At 40.9% G+C, this 17,892-nt stretch overlaps 2 protein-coding genes, 1 long non-coding RNA gene and 1 other non-coding gene across 4 annotated transcripts in view; 2 read left to right on the forward strand and 2 right to left on the reverse strand.

Annotated features, from left to right (window-relative positions):
- Positions 1-1,020: 1,020 nt before the first annotated feature.
- Positions 1,021-1,108, forward strand: trnay-gua (transfer RNA tyrosine (anticodon GUA)). Its single transcript is given in 2 exon segments — positions 1,021-1,057; positions 1,073-1,108. It is a non-coding gene; the product is annotated as a tRNA-Tyr (tRNA).
- A 2,561-nt stretch (positions 1,109-3,669) lies between these two features.
- Positions 3,670-3,951, reverse strand: LOC139433423 (uncharacterized). Its single transcript, XR_011642897.1, has 2 exons — positions 3,890-3,951; positions 3,670-3,808 (listed from the first exon to the last, which is right to left on the reverse strand). It is a non-coding gene; the product is annotated as an uncharacterized lncRNA (long non-coding RNA).
- Positions 3,952-9,153: 5,202 nt separating this feature from the next.
- Positions 9,154-15,119, reverse strand: exosc9 (exosome component 9). The gene is made up of 12 exons (XM_034078481.1): positions 14,970-15,119; positions 14,257-14,351; positions 13,938-14,057; positions 13,638-13,740; positions 13,325-13,462; positions 12,588-12,670; positions 11,874-12,006; positions 11,667-11,755; positions 11,438-11,584; positions 11,192-11,349; positions 10,010-10,088; positions 9,154-9,606 (listed from the first exon to the last, which is right to left on the reverse strand). Exons 1-12 carry the CDS (start codon positions 15,033-15,035, stop codon positions 9,543-9,545), a joined length of 1,275 nt encoding a protein of 424 aa, XP_033934372.1. The 5' UTR covers positions 15,036-15,119; the 3' UTR covers positions 9,154-9,542.
- Positions 15,120-15,840: 721 nt separating this feature from the next.
- The window catches only part of clgn (calmegin), a 39,021-nt gene continuing 36,969 nt past the window's right edge, over positions 15,841-17,892 (forward strand). Inside the window, exon 1 of the mRNA XM_034078480.2 lies at positions 15,841-16,057. The gene's annotated coding sequence lies outside the window, so the exon portion shown is untranslated. The remainder of the gene's footprint in view (positions 16,058-17,892) is intronic.

Genomic DNA, 17,892 nt, shown 5'->3' on the forward strand with positions numbered 1-17,892 from the left:
TGTTCATGTCATATTAATTATGCCCTTTTTGTATTTGTTACAATTGGTTTACAGAGACGGTATTGTTAAATACGATGGTTTTTTTTTGTCATTGTGTACAGAAATTAAGCTGATCTGTGTCATCTTTTCCTTGGAAAAGGAATGTGATGGTAGACTTTTGTTTGAGTGTGAAATGTAATGAATTGTAGGAGCAAGTCAAACCCTTACACATGTGCTCTTCTGTGAGGTAAAGAATGCTTTTATTTTTTACATATCATCTGTCTTGTTAACTTTATCTGCTCTGAACTTTAGTAGCAGATGTGTTGATGGACACATTGGTGTTAGTCTTAAATTCACCACTCTTTAAGCTGCAGAATGGTACAAGTCGTAAAAGATGATTATTTTAAACATTGTAAAATACAATAAAATCGAAATTTCCTCCTGAGCTGTTGCAGTTGTCTTGCTTTGTTGGCCCAAACACTGCACATTGACTTGTAAAAACATTTGTATAATCAGTAAGTAACTCCATTGTTGAATTGTAATTGTCATTTTGTAGTTAAAAATAATGTTATTAATTTCTAAACAATAAAGAAATAATTACAAAAAAATGTTTATTACTATTTCACTTGACGTAATGAATTGAGTCTGATTTGGCCATGATTTGGTCATGTCCCTGACATTGTGTGCAATGTCTAAAACCACGCTAGCAATGTAGCCAACAGATAACTCACCATTGTTTTTTATCCTTTGTCCCTCCTTTAAATGTGGATTTATTTCCCTTAACCTCCTCTCATCCCTACTAAGGGAAACACATCCTCCAAACAGACAAGGGCCTTTGATCATAATAAGGTGATTATGGGTGCTGGTTTGGAGAGAGCTAACAGCAAAGTGTACAAATTGCAAATTATCTGCTGAGGTGCACAAAATATAAATAATTAATGATACTTATTTGTGTTTTTATCATGTTAATTAGCCATAGACTGAACATTTGAACTAAAATTGTACTTTTTATAAAGCTATGTGTTAGCCATTGGTGCATCCCCTTCGATAGCTCAGTTGGTAGAGCGGAGGACTGTAGGTGCTAAATGCAGAGATCCTTAGGTCGCTGGTTCAATTCCGGCTCGAAGGAGTTTCGTCTTTTCCCAGGAAGTGCGCCGGTAGGTATGAGCATAGATATATATAAACACTAGATGGCTCATGGGAGATTTTCCAGCGTAGCTGACTGGCCGCCATCTTGCTACAGTCAACAGTTACTCTGATTCGCGTTATGGTAGCTGTTGTAAGGTGAGTGATCTGCACAAAAATACTCTTAACTCGCTGAAATCTTGACTGATTTCCAAACGGTTTGGTTTATTATAAACATTATTAGCATGGCTATGATACAGGATGCTTGGACATGTTGAAATTGCAGCTTTTCTTTGTGTATGTGGTTGTATTTATTAGCTGGCTAATAACAAGAGGCTGTCAGTGAGACCTAGTATTACAAAGTTCACCCAGCAACTTTACACCAGTGGGAGAGGCAGAACTGCTCGTTCTTTTCAACATAACTTAAGTTACACATGATTTCTTCCAAGTGGTTTGGCTTGTTAAAAACATCTTGCATTATGATACAGGAATTTGCTGGCTTTGTGTTTACAGAAGTACCTGACTATGCCGGACTTTTGTGCAGCCTACGGATGCTCCAATCGCCGCTGTCTGCAAACAAGAACCCGTGGGATCACCACATATGTTTATGTTTGCTCAGTCTAATAAACCCATAACATGGTTGTGAAAGAATACCAAAGCTGAGGCTGGACGATGATTGATTGTTAGTGTGCCATGTGTCACTGTGTGTCTTATTGGTTTTGTGGTATACTGTATTTTATTTTATTGTGTGCAAGACACATTTAAAACAAATAACCTTGAACCTTGAAGCCCCATCTCTCCCCACCTGCTCCTGCTTCCTACATCCCCTCCACACCACACCAAGTTCTTCTTAATAATAATAATACATTTGTGTTGGGGGGCCGCCTTTCATAACACCCAAGGACACCTTACAGGGGCATAGGGGCAATATAGGGAACAATTTAAACAGTGGATTTTGTGATATATCAGCCGGGGTGAGTCAAGACAAACCACAAATGGACTACAGAAGGACATATGGTACAGTTTATATTATTATTATTATAGTCTTTTTTCAATAACATATTTCAAAGGTTCTGGTTTGGTTTGGTTCTTCTGATAAAGGTGTGAATATCTAAATAATATACCAACATATGCTATTGTCATTAGTTGTGTCCCTGTTCTTCAAGCTAAGGCATTGCTCAATTAACAACTCTTGGTTTACAGAGTGGTAACATGAGACCGATTTTATATATAAAATATAAATGTATTTTAATTTTATAATTTATTTATAATTTATTTTAAATATTGACAATATAATAAAATAAATGGAAATATATACACCGGCAAATATTTAATATAAATACCTTGTGTGTGTGTATAGCTATTGCTTTATCTGATTAATGTTATTTTCATATGAAAGTCCATGATTATAAGTATGCAGTATCATAACTACATCTTTGATGTTTATAAAAAACCAAACCGTTTGAAAATCGGTTGAAAATTGAGCAAGCTATGGTTATTTAAATAGTAAACCATAATGTTATGAATGAGAGCACTGCCTGTAGCAAGATGGCGGCCAAGTGGCAACGTCGGTCTCCATTGGCCAGCAGCGCGTGTGAGCCATCTAGTGTTTATATATATCTATGGGTATGAGCAGAGCCGGTTATGAGGTGTGATTTGATTTGTAGTTGGCGCAGGACCGGCTGCTCAAGCTCCAATCTCTCACCCAATCATGATACTCGCTGTCCATTGTAGATTGGACCTAAACCAATCACAACGCGAGTTCACAATGGACGGAGCCAATCACGTCACGGCATCACAATGGACAGAGCCACTCACGTCACGGCATCACAATGGACAGAGCCACTCACGTCACGGCATCACAATGGACATAGCCAATCACGGCACGGCTTCTCCCCGAACCCGCCCCCCTCACGCTTTTGGTTGACAGTGGACAAGCATAGAGTGGACAAGTCGCGAGGCGCATCAGAGGTATTCAGAGTACCCCTAGTATGGAGTCAGATTTGGGTCCATATTCTAGCGCGTAAAACAAGCTACTCACGAGCGGAAAATGTGCTTTTACACGCGCATAAAATGAGAGAGACAGCCCTCTTGCTTATGGCGTTATATTTGTGCCTCTATATCCTGAGCGCGCAATGAAACATGTTGAGCATAGAAAATGCGATTGAGCGCGCACTTGAACATTTTTGAGCACAGAGAAATATATTTTCTCTCATAAAACTCCTGCTCCGTGTGCAAGCAGACCACTGCACGCGCTCTCTCTCCCCCGCTCGCTCGACCTCTCCAGCCTGTGCGCGCTCAGCTTTGCCTGCGCTCGCTCAAGTTGTCACAGAGTTACAAATGTGCCACAAAACCAACCAATCGGAGAACTCGAGAAGGTCAATTCTGGGTTCTCTCCAATCGCTCAGAGAAAGGAGTACACCTGTAAAGCTTCCCCACTGACACAGAGAGGAGGAAAGAATGTCTGGCTCAAGTCAGCAGGAGCAATTTAACTATCACAAAAGACAACAACAGCAACAACATATGTGAGGTAATCATATTTTTCACAAAACGAAGACCACACCATTGGGAAGCTTAACGTCTGTTTAATAAAAATAAGGAACAGGGAGAGGCTTGCAAAGCTCTGGGAGTTGAGACTCAGGTGCAGGGTGAGGGTCTCATTGCAGGTCTTCAGGCTCCATTGAATCCCCCTGGGGTTATTGTGCTGAAAGAGGGAGACAGGAGAAAGGGTTAGATACATCTAGCAACCAGAGGATGGGAAATTGCTGATCTATTTGAAACTTACCTTGTGTTTTCACTCTCACTTAAGTCCCTCTCCCTTTGCCATCAATCCAAAATCAGCTGAGCTGCAACATAATACAGAGAGGTAATAATCAACAGAATCACAAGGACAATATGGCTCTGCTAAAAACACTCACCCATAAGTTATGTTTTTGTTTACTGTTTGGAAGTCTCAAATATCCACTCTAAATCCATATCAATAGCGATGTATCACACAAATAGCTCTCTTCCTTATTATTGTGTAACGTTCGTTAACTATATTATACTCAGGGCCGCCCCTGGCCAACTTGGGGCCCCAAATGCTCCATGTTTTTTAGACAGACAGTTGATCACTCTTCCTCCTGTACATTAGCAGATACAAGGCATAACATACATGAATGAATGGTAAATAAAGAATGCTGGAAATAACTGCATCTCCATTAGCCTATGCAGAGACTGCCTCCTTCATGTCGTGAATTGCAGCTGATGTTTTAATATGGCAATTGGCAATTTGACTTATACAACATTCGCAAGTTGTACATTTGACTCATACAATAACCCACCTTCGAGTGATGCTCTAGTTTCTTCATGTTTTTTTTTTTCCCTCTTGCTTGCGCCGGACTGAAACTGTCTTTTCACCGACATCTCTTCACCTGCACTAGTGGCCGTAACAAAGCCGTGATTGGTCAGATGTCGATTCATTGCAACGGTGTCGGGTTACAGACACTGTTCCCCTTGTAACCTCTCACTCTGATGCGGCTTTCACACCAGCGCTTTTCAGTTTCTAGCTCCGAGCGGGAGCTTTTCTGGTTCAGCTCCGGTTTCCCTTTTCAGCTCCCGCTCTGTTCACACCGCCCACTGGCGCCCCAGAGCTGCGTCATGACGTCACCGTTTACATCGCTGATTTGCTCCCCAACGGCAGCTCACAACAACAACTGCGTCGGGTCGATGATCGTGTTGCTTTTAATCACACGAAGCCAGAATAAATTGAATAACGACTTCTCCAACCTTATACTTTTCTCCAGAGTGCCGTGGTTCATTGTTTATTAATGTGTTTCTGCAGCATTTACCGACCGCTGCAGGGCTGCTCTTCCACTGAGTTTATTCTCCCGTTAGCTCCCGGTTAGCTCACACTGCAGCGGCCGCTCTAAAGTATTCACTGTCTGACTCACACAAGCAGCTGATGCATATCCCCAGTTCCCTTAGCCTAAGTGAATGTGTGTCAGTCTGAATTGACACTGTTTGGTATCACAACGCTGTTATGAAAGTTTCTCTGGTATAAAACGGGTGATGTTAGCATAGCAACCGAAGCTAAACTGACTACTTGCATCCGATAGCTGCAATAATACAAAACAACACGTCTGCCTCTCTCCACAATGATCGATAACAGCGAACGGATGGTCAAAGTAAGGCACAAATAAACAGAATCACACGAAGCCTGGGGCCTATGCTACGAACCTGGTTCAACCTAACCTGGATATGTTTGAGTTAGCCGGTTGGCCTAATCCAAAACATACGCGCTCTCGCTAAACTGTACTACGACGCTGGTTATCAAGTGGATCGCTCAAGCCAGCCGTGTCCTATCTAGTTAGGTGCGCGTTCACATGAAAGGGGTGGTATTTGGAGCATTCGACCAATCACAAACATGGAGAAGCGCACTGACAGCACAGCGTCATACTTCCTGAATGAAAAGTGAACTTTAATACTAGTCAAAAATGAAGAAGTTAAACTTTAAACATCCATGACTTAAACACTTTATCCAGGATCAAAGCCCCAGAGCTGCACCTGCAAGGTGAATACAGCTGGGAACAGAACACGTGTTTGAATGCGTACATTAACAGGTTTATGATATCACTGCCCCGTCTAAAACACGATCCGACTTCAATTACATTTGTCTCGAGTGTTTCATCAACTTAATGTGTTGCTTAAAATAATGCTTCTGCATACAGTATGTGACACTGTGAGTGTTGCACGGCCAGATACGGCTCAGCTGACTCAGATAAGGAGATATATGAAGTGATATGCCGCGGACTGTACTTAATGTTACTCTGATCCGGTTACTTATGTCGTGGCAGATATTTAAGTAAGCTTTCTTAACGCTAATGTTATAATAGTCAGATTGCTCTGAAGATGGAGGTGATATTCTATTAATGTTCACGTTCACACAGTCGGTGATTTTTGCCGGCCGTCTTTCCTGCGACGGCAGTTTTTCTGTATTTCCTTTCTCCTGTAATATGACTTGATCGCTTTAAACTCCGCACACTGAGCTCTGATTGGTCAGCAGGCGGTGCTTTCACTGAGTTGAGCTCTTAGCCTGCACCCTAACCTGGTCCCGACCAGGTTAGCTGCTTAGCATATATTACCATGGAGATCTAGCCTGCTAAAAAGAGAACCAGCTTCGGATGACCGGAAAGCCGGAGTTTTCCCTGAATTTAGCCGGCTAAGCGAAAATCCTGCTTCGCAGTATACCCCCCTGGTTAGTGTTGCCTGACTTTATAAAGTGTGTTTATAGGCACTACTGCTTGTAGGCAGGCATAACAGTCGACCCATGGGAGGTGGGTTTAGTTTCCTGCACGCCTTGACGTAAGAGAGACGTAAGCGACGTCACCTCTTAGCTCCAAAGCTCTTGCCTCTGGACCGACAATTTTTTGGAGCTGGAAATGAAGCGGATTCCGGAGCTAAGAACCAGCGCAGCTCCGGTGTGAACTGGAAAACCCGGCGCTTTTCAGGCTCTAGCTCCGAGCCGGAGCTGAAAAGGCGCTGGTGTGAAAGGGGCATCAGGCCCAATCCCAAACCACTCCATCGACCCTACCCCTCCGTGACGGAGTGAACTCCGTCTGTAGCCACACTCGCAGATCAACGAGGCTCCCTCCTGTCAGATGGAAAGAGTAAATACAGCAGCAAGCTTTGGGACGGCCTCCCCTCTCTCCGGCAGAAACACTCTCGCGGGGGGTGCGCGGAGAACGCGGGGGGTGCGCGGAGAACTGAGCGGAGAACTGCGCGGAGAACTGCGCACAGCAGCTGAGGCCCTCTGGGCGGGGCCCCCTGCGAAAGGCGGGGCCCCATGCAGCCTGCGTGATTGGCCTGTAGGGAGGGGCGGCCCTGATTATACTAGCTTGAACTCCAAAATGGATATCCACATTTCTCCACCCACTACAATCACACGCCCCTATGTTATATTTAACTAATATGTAACTCCCTCCACCCCGGATAAAAGCACGTTAAGAAGCCCCTTTTCTCTAATTCCACAACGTTGGAAGAAATAACATGAAGAGAACGGATTAATAGGCTGTTCATGGTTAACGTGTGTTGCTAACTTTATTCGGTATCCTAGCCTCATCTGTCCGGTTGAAAATTAACACAAGCTCTATACCCATTGTAGAACAGGAAACAGAAGTTGGTCCAGGTTCTGGTCAACCCAAAATTGTGATAGAGAGAGAAACATGTTTTGTCATTCTGCCACCTCTAATGCTTACAGCAAGTAATCAATACCTCAGAAGGGTTCATGTACATGTAGGCTACGGTTTGTTAGCGGTTTGCTTAAACTACCCCTATAGCTATGTTGCCGGCTAGCAAACTCAGGCATTGCAAACAATAACGTGATATCAGAAAACTAGAAATGTATAACTCACCTGACACTGTGGCGTACTATTCTCTTCATTCGAGTCTGTTATGTCCTGTAAATGTCAACGATAGATGTGTAATAAGAACGTCAACAGCCTGATGGCAACCGAAAATCCCTCTCTCATCTCAGATAGAAGATATGATTGGAGACGACCAGCCAATCAGAATTGACCTTCTCGAGTTCTCCGATTGGTTGGTTTTGTGGCACATTTGTAACGCTGTGACAACTTGAGCGAGCGCAGGCAAAGTTGAGCGCGCGCACAGGCTGGAGAGGTCGAGCGAGCGGGGGAGAGAGAGCACGTGCAGTGGTCTGCTTGCGCACGGAGCAGGAGTTTAATGAGAGAAAATATATTTCTCTGTGCTCAAAAATGTTCAAGTGCGCGCTCAACAGCATTTTCTATACTCAACATATTTCATTGCGTGCTCAGGATAGAGGCACAAATATAACGCCATATGGGACTCTGTAAGAAAGTCTGAAGGAAGGGGCAGATTTTTTTTTTCGGCTGCATACTTTCAAATTGTAGCGCACTCGAGCTGGTTTCTCCATTCTTACCACCAGTGGCGACTGGTCATTAGGCACAGCCCCACCTAGTGTCAGCAGAAAGTATTACAAATAATGTTTTAAAAAAAAATGCATTAAAAAATATATTAAATATATTTTAAGATCATGTTTAATCATCTGATTCGTCTGTAAATTGCTGTTTTAGTCTGTGTTCTTCTAATTAGTCTCTACATTGTGTGCCTATTGAGCTGTTTAGAGCCATGTGGGACAAAACCCGATCCTGCCCCTCCCTCTTACTGTCTAAGTCAATGGTGACTGTAAAAACTACACTGCGCATGCTCAGAATATTTTCCTATTTAATGTGTGTGGCAAAAAAATAATGACCCTAGGGGCATAGTGCTGCCATCCCCACCATACGTCATCTCACATCATTCAGACAAAAAAAGCTTTTGAAAATAATATTATATTTTGATTTAGGTCAAAATATAATATTTGTAAACCTGAAGAGTCAGTGCCAGTGCGTCACCAGCCATGAACCTCACTGCAGAAGCTTATATATAGACATCTAAGTTGTTTGTGCCCCACCACTTTTGTACATATAGAAACACCACTGCTTACCACCCTACCTTTAAGGACCTTAAGGGCCTTTAGAAGAGAACATGCATTTCTGGTACAGTCCCCTGATGCTCCAAAGTTGACGCTGAATGTGAATATGTATATCTCTGTATGTTAATGAGGTAGGTTTATTTCAGCAGCAATACAAGTGCATATGTATCATATAAACCAGTTGCAAACAACCCATCATCAAACATTCACCAATACCATTTCATATTTTGTACAGTATTTGAATAAGTCAAACAGCCACGAGAGGACGCAGTTCCATGGTGTAATGGTTAGCACTCTGGACTCTGAATTCCTGTGGAACCTGTGTTTTCTTTTGAACTGGTCCAAATTAGAAGAAAACTTTACTTGTATACGTTCTCTATTGCATTTTACAGAAAAAACGGTAATCTAACATTGTTTAATACTGTACTCTGAGGATTATGTTAGCCACATCTACCTTTTTTTCCCACCATGAACACATACAAATGCATATCAGCATACTTACAGTATTTTCAGTTAAATGTGTTATATTGAAACTAAAATAACTGACGGAAAATAAATATTTATGTATTTCCATTTTTATTTAGTTTCACAATGAACAACACAGTTGTCTTTTTTTCTCACAAAATCCATCAGTATGCAAATGTAAATGGTTGCTTAACATCAAACTGTGGTGAGAGGAATTTTCTGAATTCAATATAATCAAAGACCTTTTACATATTTGTATTGAATAAAAAAAAATGTAAAACATGTTCTATACAAGCGCAGTACGTTTTTTTATATCCATTCAAAGGGCTACAAACAAGAACTTAACTATCACCGAATCAAAGTGTTTCTGTAGCATCTATTTGATCCCAATTCACAGCCATTATAATTACTTATCCAGGACCTCAGTCTTCCTTATGAAGACATGGTGCAGCCTTATATACAGTTCAAGGAGTTCTTGCTTTCATTTTTTCTGTCTTTGTTTTGACGTTTCTGCCCCCTTCTGGTTGGAACTGGATGCTGCATTTCTGAGAGCAAAAAAAAGATGTACATTTTAAACCATTTAGGCAACCCTTCTTAAGTTGTTAAAGGGGCCCTTTTATGCCTTTTCAGGTTTTCCTTTCCTGTAGCGTGTTATATATGTTTTTGAGCAAGTAAATGGTCTGCAATACGAAAATCCCAAAGTCCCCCCCGGTCTGAAACACCTCCATTATAGTCCTCTGTTTACTTCTGTAACTTTGTGACATCTCTACGTAACACTTGCGCTTCTATTATCTAGCAATCCAACACATTGTACGTGACAGTCTAAGGGGCGGGACACCCCAAGCAGCTGACCAATCAGACCAGAGCTGGCTTTTTAATTATGAAATTAGCATAATAGGGCCCTTTAACTAAATTCCTATATTTAGAAAATAAAACTGGTGCACCTACTTCGAAGATTTGTCCTGTGTTTCTGGATGAAGTATGACCACTTCCTCCTCTTCACTGTCAGATATCTCAACCACATCTCCTGTAATTGAAAACAAAGTACCAATTATTGAAGTTGTTGTCTATTCAAAAACAGAAATTGTAGCGATATAACTTGACATTACGATAAAACAAAAACTGTAATCAGGGATGCAAACACACGTATGGTGAAAAAAGAGAGAACTATTCGAAGCAGAAAGGAAACCATCTGACAAAGGCCTGTGCTATAATGCTTCAATTAACTGGCTATTCTTTATAATATACTCAGATCAATAGGAGACAGAGATGTTAACTTATAAATCAAGGGTTTTTATTATTATTTACAGCAGGGGTGGGGAACCCCCGGGATTTTTTTTTTTTTTTTTTTAAATGTTGAAGTTAAAAGCATCAATCTGGTGCACTTTGAGAGCAAAATTAAGAGATCTATGGATACATCTCAACACCCCTATGAAACAGAACTGTAAACAGATTTTTCTTTATGGATATTTTACAAATCACTCCTTTCAAACTGTATTCTTGTTATTTTTAACAACTTTTTTGTTACTATCATATAGTATTCTAAACCTGTTTTTTTATAACTATAATGATCATATCAAGGTGTGCCTTAACCTCACTGAGCTGAGGTTATTTGAGCCTCTCAGTCTGTCAGGACAGAGCTCTCTTCCACCTGGTTGTAGAAAAGCTCTTTATATTCGTTAGCATAGCTAGCTAATCAGATGCTAATAACAACACATCGCCACTGGGCTTACAACTAAAGACACAGCCACGCAAAAACTGCGGCATGTGTACGGCTCCTTATGGGTACTGCAATATTTGAAGTGCCGGAGCGGCGTTCCGGTGCTCTCCGTGAGCACTGCACCCCTGTCAGACGAGACATATACCACGTGATGCAACGTTACGCTCGTGTTGTGCTCAAGGAACCTGTCCTTGGCCAGGAAAATCAGGCACTTGCTTGTTTAATTATTTTGCGGTCTAGATTTCTTAAAACATTTTTGAAGTGAGAAGTTGTCCGTCAGTCCGTGAGTCGGACCCCCCCCCAAAAACGAAAACTCTTTGGCTCTCCACGAATTACATAAGTCACCCAAATCAGCGTTAAAAAAGCGGGAGGCGCCGAAAAGCGACTAATTTGCATGCATGTGTAATAACCTTCTCGACTGTCTTCCTTTTCATCCTGTTCCTCTTCCATTTTTTGTTCTTCCTCCTCTTCATCACCATCCTCCTCCTCCTCTTCCAGTCCCCAGGTGTTCTGCAGGCCCTGCCCCACCTGCCCCACCCCTGGCGCAGGCACCACTGGGGAAGGCACCCTGATATGTTTGGTTAAGGAGCCGCAGTGGATATAATAATGCAAAGGTACAAAGACACATTTTCTTTGTAGATACTGTTAAAGGATACGTTTGAGGCGGGACCTCGGCATTCTCGACGATGTCATTGGCTCTTTCTGACGCATCAGTCATCTCTACCGAGGTCTCGTCCGTTTTCAGAGCTGTGATTCGCTCCTGTGGCATTGACTCCGCAAAACCACACCTCCCGCCTGCTTTTCTGTGAAATGTGAAATTATAGAGTGTTTATGTATTTTAACAGCAGAAGTTGAAATACTGTTTAACAATGAAGTGATGCTCACCTTGCTCTCTTGTCGTTCTCCAGGGCTTTGCTGATGAGTTCAGTGATTTCAGACACCTTTACGCTGGCTATTTTACTGCATCTCATAACCTTAAACACAGTCGAAATAATTTGATATTAAAGTTTTGGATTTTTCTCATGGGAAATATGAAGCTCTACGGTGACTGATGCAAAACTAAAAGACAGCTGTGGAGTGGTGTCTCCTCACCTGCTCTTTAAGCAGCATGATGCCCCCGCTGGACTGGATGGAGCAGATTTCTCTGTGTTTGTTCATGGCGATCATCAGCAGGCCGTCCATCACCCGCTCCTCCCGTTCACAGGGGTCCACCAGCAGGTAGGTTCTGCACAGCAAACAGGAAGTAGAGAAGAAGAACGCTCGGCATGAGGAAGGATGAAGTTCTTCAAGGACTGGTGAGACGTTTGCATTCATAATTATTATTATTGTTTTTTGTTCTACACACTCACTTCTTTGTGAATTGTAAACTAATGCCGTCTGATAAACAGTCAAAATCAACCAACAAAATAATAGTGTTTTATAAATAGGAATGACGTTCATTCAGTAAGAGCAAATACAAACATTTAAAAAACCCATAACTTTAGCCAATGCAAATGCAATGTGCACTTTTTATTTTTAGAATTAGTGAGGAGTCTGGCAGTGACATTTAAATGAACTGAAGTTCAGAAAGGTTGTGTTTCCTTAAGCTTGATTTGAGCAGGAATTGATGAATGGGGATCTTAGAGATATTGTAACACTGACCGGTGATTCTATTATTTTGTCCACCTAATATACATCAATGGGGCTAGGCTAACTATATCGAGCATGCAATTGACCTTAATAGGGCGCCCCTCAAATGAAGATCACAGAACGTTGGTACTTGATCAATAAGTGTATTCTGTCCTGAATTCATATTCGGTGCCTTACCCTTGTTGGAAGAAGGAGAAGCTGACGCTGATGGGCATGTGGTAGATACTCAGAGGAATGGGTTCCCTCTCTTCTGGACTGTACTGAGGGAGCACAGGAAGAAATGCAGAATTACAACCTACACAAAGCTAGTTAAGACTGTTTGGAAATGCCAGGTGTTCATTTTAGCCTTTGTCCTATGTAAAATGTTCTTATTTTGTCAACCTCATCCTGTTTGTAAAGTTTTTGACTAAAATTCTGTCCATTTCAGTCTCATCTTGATCAAAGAAAACCGTTAGTACTTTTGTTTTAGTCAATGTATTACTGTTGACATTACAGTCTCTTTAGACATTAGATTATATTGAACTTTTCTGTTGATTCAGTTTAGCCACAATATCCCTGCTGCATTTAGAAAAAACTGTTTATGACTTTGCAACGTTCTTTTTTTACTCTATTTCTCGTCAATATTTCATGTTGATATCATCACAGATAGACGTTGGAGCTTTTTCACATTTTTTTAGTCATGGAAACAAAGGTAAGGTAAGATTAAATATTTTGGTTTTGACAATAAAAATACCTGGTGCTACTGAATTAAAACAGTATTAATGATTGACCGGTGGTGATTTTAAGTAGAGCAGGAAAGTTCCCACTCTATATCTGCAGTGAGTATCATTAAAGAAATTCAAATAACAAAGCCGGATTTGTCCCTGCAGATTCAGAAATGCTGAGTCACCACCTGCTGTTTTTTGCTGACTCACCACAGTGACTTCATCTCCCTGGATGCTGACGTCAGGACGCTTGAAGTGGCACAGAGCGGTGATGGCAGCGATGCTGGCCGCGTCCATCAGGTTCCCGTCGTGATTCAACATGTGAACGTCCACTCTGATCTGCCACACCTGAACACACACATCGCCATCATCATTATGTCAATGAATAAGGTGATTTTCTTTCCCTCTACCTGTGTGTGTGTGTGTGTGTGTGTGTGTGTGTGTGTGTGTGTGTGTGTGTGTGTGTGTGTGTGTGTGTGTGTGTGTGTGTGTGTGTGTGTGTGTGTGTGTGTGTGTGTTTTACCTTTTCTCCAGACACAACACACAGGGACTCGGTATCAATGCACTTGGAGTTCCTCAAGCATCTCTCCAGCTGTCTGTTAAGCTTCACTGACAACTCTGACTGTCTGGAGACAGAGAAAAGCCCACAGACGATTTACACTTTCTTCACAAACAAGTTGGACTAAAATTAAGCATATTTCAGAGACAGTCTTTGTATAATATATAATAATATGTCAACTCCCTAGTGTCAAATAGAATCTCACAGGAAGTGTCTGGTATAGTCTGATATATATAAAAGTAATATATTTTTGTCTTTTCTTACCTGCCTTGTTCAAATGCTGGTGAGGCCATGGGTGACAGCTCGATGTTGAAGAACATGATTCCCTCGTTTGGTCGATTCTCTTTAGGAGCCACCAGCTCACCCGACACCTGTGCCATGACCCTAAAGAGGGAAGAACATTGATATTCCAAGTGTTAGGATAACTCCATTTACTGAGTAAATAAATATAAAAATCCATGTGAATGTGGGTGAATTGCTTGGGAAGTGTTCAGTACATCACAGTATTGAAGACAAACATGTGTCACCCTATAGGCGTGACTAGGTATACAATCACAGTACACATAACAGGCCAAAGTTTAACCTGGTTTTTCCGAGATCCACAAAGCAGCACCCATAGTCAGTCCCAAACGTGATCTTCATCTTTCTGTAGTCGTAGGTCTGTCGTCCATCCAGGCGCTGCAGGGAGAGGACAGAGGCGTAATATGGGACACCATTTCCCTCAAAGCAGATATACAGGAACAACTCACTGAAACCTTTAGATTGCCAAAACTGGAGACCAATAGTGGAAAGTAACTAAGTACATTTACTTAGTTAGTACTTTAAATAAGTACTGTTCAATACAATTGGAAGGTACTTTGCTTGAGTCTTTCCATTTCTTACTACTTTATAATTATACTCACCTACAATTCAGAGGCTAATAATACAAATGTATAAGCAACAAATCATTTATTATAGGTTAAGATAAACTTATTCGATCCCTTCTTTAATTCCACAAGCTACTAGGCAGTATATCCAAAGATGTTCTATGAATAAAACGTCACTAGTAAATATAACCAATGTATAAAGAAAGTATCTTCTCCTTTCCTGGCTGCAACAGTAATAAACAACAACAATGCATCGATAATTACAACAATAATAACATATGAATTAAACAATTACCCTGATGAAGATTAAAATATGTTTTTTTAGATTAAAGGCTTTTTATAGTGGATCTGTATTTTTTTCCCTTTTGTAGTTCATCATTTTCGGTGTTAGTTTTGTAAATCACTGCGCAATGTTCAGCCACCAGCTCACCTTTTTCTCCTCGATGGCTTTGAGCAGGAAATCCCGCTCACAGTTAGACAGCGGTGTGTCCTTCATGTTGCAGGTGTTGAGTAGTTGCAGTTTTATTTCACTTATTTACTTCACAATTTCCCAGCCACACGCATGTGGCCACCATCTATATTTTCTGAACTCTACCCCGGAAGTTCATAGTACATGCCACAGTAAAATTGGGGGTTAATATGTTTCTTTTATTTACTTGTTAACACTGATTGTGAATCGTAAATTATGCTTGACTATTTGTGCTTAACTATTGTAAAGGCCCAGGTATTCATTGGCATTATACCCATGGAACATTTTAAGAACAATATTGTATATGTAAATAGTATGCTTTTACTTTGAAATGCAACTGCAGAGACATTCATGATGGCTTAAAGTGCTTCTTGTAAACTCGTCGTTTGGGACTTTAAATAAAGGAAAATATTACGGCAAGTAATTTGCTTGAATTAATGCTGACTTTTAAAATATTATTATATTTTAAAATATTAATGCGTATCTTAATTACTTGTTTCTGCCATAATTGATCCTGTTGCCATGGTGGTCTTGTGAGTATTTTAGTATTTGCCATTTTGACCTGAACGTCGTGCACATTGGTTAAATAAATGTGATAATATCAAAAATACTTACATTCATTCATTGTTGTAATAATTTCAATAGCTGATGTAATATTTTCAATCTTGCAGAAGAATAGCTAAATTAAACCAAAATTATTCCACATTCACATTAGTTACACCCGGTTACACTTCATCGGTCTTTTCTTGGCCAATTGTATTTATTACAACTCTCGGCGGCACGTGAAGGCACCACTCACGCTCCCCCATCTGCAATATATGCGCATGCGTCGTTCCGACTCGCTCATGCACTCGTCAACCTCGCACCGTTATCTGGGCCAAACTGTCATCTAGATACCATCTTCCCCAGCCGAAAACCGGGCTTTCTCAAACCACACACGGCGGGCCTCGGTGATTTTCTCAGCGGGCCAAACGGAGAGCATACCTCCTCTGTTTTCCCAAGAAGAGAAAAAGCTTTTATCGGGACTGCAATTAACAAGAAGGCGCAAGGTTTGTTTGTGTGTGCTCATTCATTCTCTCCATCCCTCCCCCTGTGCGACACCACCACTGCCAATGTAGCATGCTAACCGTTGCTCTCCAGTCATTTCTGCAGTGTAGCAAGACATTTTCCGCTACCCTTTACTTTATATTATTTGCCCTTTTTGTTTTTTTAACACCATGGCATGTTTAATTACAGGCCTCCGTTTGTATAAGCCCATTACTTTACTATCTAAGCTTATGTTATGCTTACATTTGCTTTTCCGTTAGCATAGCTAGCGGAGCAGGTGCTGCAGCCAGAGCCGTTCATCTAAAAAGAGTTTGGATATCGCCGTGTTCGGTGGCAGCCATGTTAGCTCCACAACCCTGTCCCATGACCTTTTCCCTGTCGTTCAGGGACATAATCTTCTCTTACATATTTAACAAAAAATAATGAAAGCCCTTGTTGGCTCTCTTAAACGTGAGGCAAAGGCTGGTAATGTGTCATTGGACTATGACTGTTAAATAAGAGAACTGAAGCTTAGAATAGAAATAGATGTGGCCTTTGGTTACTGACATGCAGACAGCTATTAAGCCAGTTACGTGTATGGCATATTACTAATCCTTGTTTTTCAATTTGGTATGATGTTCTAAAGCTATGTCGTATACTATGATGCATTGCATGTCTGTCAGGTGTATGGTAGTACCGTTTTATCTGTGTAACTGCATATGTTATCATTTAATTAACATAAACATTATGACTGTCTGCTGCTTTATTGGTGTTGCCTTGGATATGTCAAAAAATGGTTTTGAAATGAAATGCTTAGCTGTGTATCTAAATAGTGGATGGTGTTGCTTGTTTGTCTGCTTCCTGGTTCCCTGCATGGCTTGTTTCCTTCCATCTGTAAATCTGGACCATCCACTCATTGCTTTTTTAAAAGAGAAAGATTATTTGGTTTAAGATGACTTGGCACAAAGTGCAACCTGTTTAGAGATACCTTTTTAGACTTGGGCGGGTCACAACTAAATTGAGACCTTATACAGTATATGACAAATACTACACTTTGATTTAAAGCAGGAAATATGTTGTTTGTGTGCGAGAGATACTCCTGTTGTTTTTTTATATATATATATATATATCTTTTGAATATTTTCACATTAGAAAATATGTTCCACCCCTCCTTCATGGGGTGTGGCCATGATTTCTCTCAAGAAATGTCTCTGTTGCGTTGTTTGCCTTATAAGATGCGAATAATCGGCAACATTTTATTGCTTTTCAAGAAAAGATAGCTCTTAATTGTGTTTTCTGTTCATCATCTCCTCCTATATGTTTGTCATTTTGATCTTCATGCGCTCTGATGATCGCAAATAGAAGAACAGCAGTATGGGAAATAAAGCAATTTAGGAATGAAGGGAGGCGCGCTGCTGTGCTGTCTACACTGATGTGTTTAAATGACTCTGCGAACAAGAAGAGTGCGCAGGTGTGACTGGATCAATAGGTCATTGAAGCTGCTGTTTGGTGTAACGGATGTATGAATTGTACTAGTATTCAGCAAGGTTAGTTCTAAAGGCATATTGGGATACACACGAATATTGTTATCTAATATATTTACAAATCAGGAGAATTAAAGATGTTGAGTGTTCCCCACAGAATTTGATTCTATTTGCACCGCAAACAATTATATAATTTTTTTTATGAGATGTATTTGTGGAGGACGATATTTAATTGTGGCGGCCCGCCACAAATGAATCAATGTATGGGAAACACTGATGTTTGGGAAATAATATGGACAATGAATTCAAATTGGTTGGTTGTGTAATTGTATCGCTTCCCTTAGGACACCTATCTTCATGAGTTGTTGGAGAGA

Source organism: Pseudochaenichthys georgianus, unplaced genomic scaffold, assembly GCF_902827115.2.
Source record: "Pseudochaenichthys georgianus unplaced genomic scaffold, fPseGeo1.2 scaffold_435_arrow_ctg1, whole genome shotgun sequence".
NCBI lineage: Eukaryota > Metazoa > Chordata > Actinopteri > Perciformes > Channichthyidae > Pseudochaenichthys > Pseudochaenichthys georgianus.

Bases quoted from the DNA above. Each gene is read 5' to 3' on its own strand.
- exosc9 (XM_034078481.1), bottom strand. From the start codon at position 15,035: ATGAAGGACACACCGCTGTCTAACTGTGAGCGGGATTTCCTGCTCAAA. The intron at 14,352-14,969 runs GTGAGCTGGTGG...CTCTCCCTGCAG, and splicing joins AAGCCATCGAGGAGAAAAAG to CGCCTGGATGGACGACAGAC. The intron at 11,585-11,666 runs GTGAGCATCACT...CACATTTCACAG, and splicing joins GAGAACGACAAGAGAGCAAG to AAAAGCAGGCGGGAGGTGTG.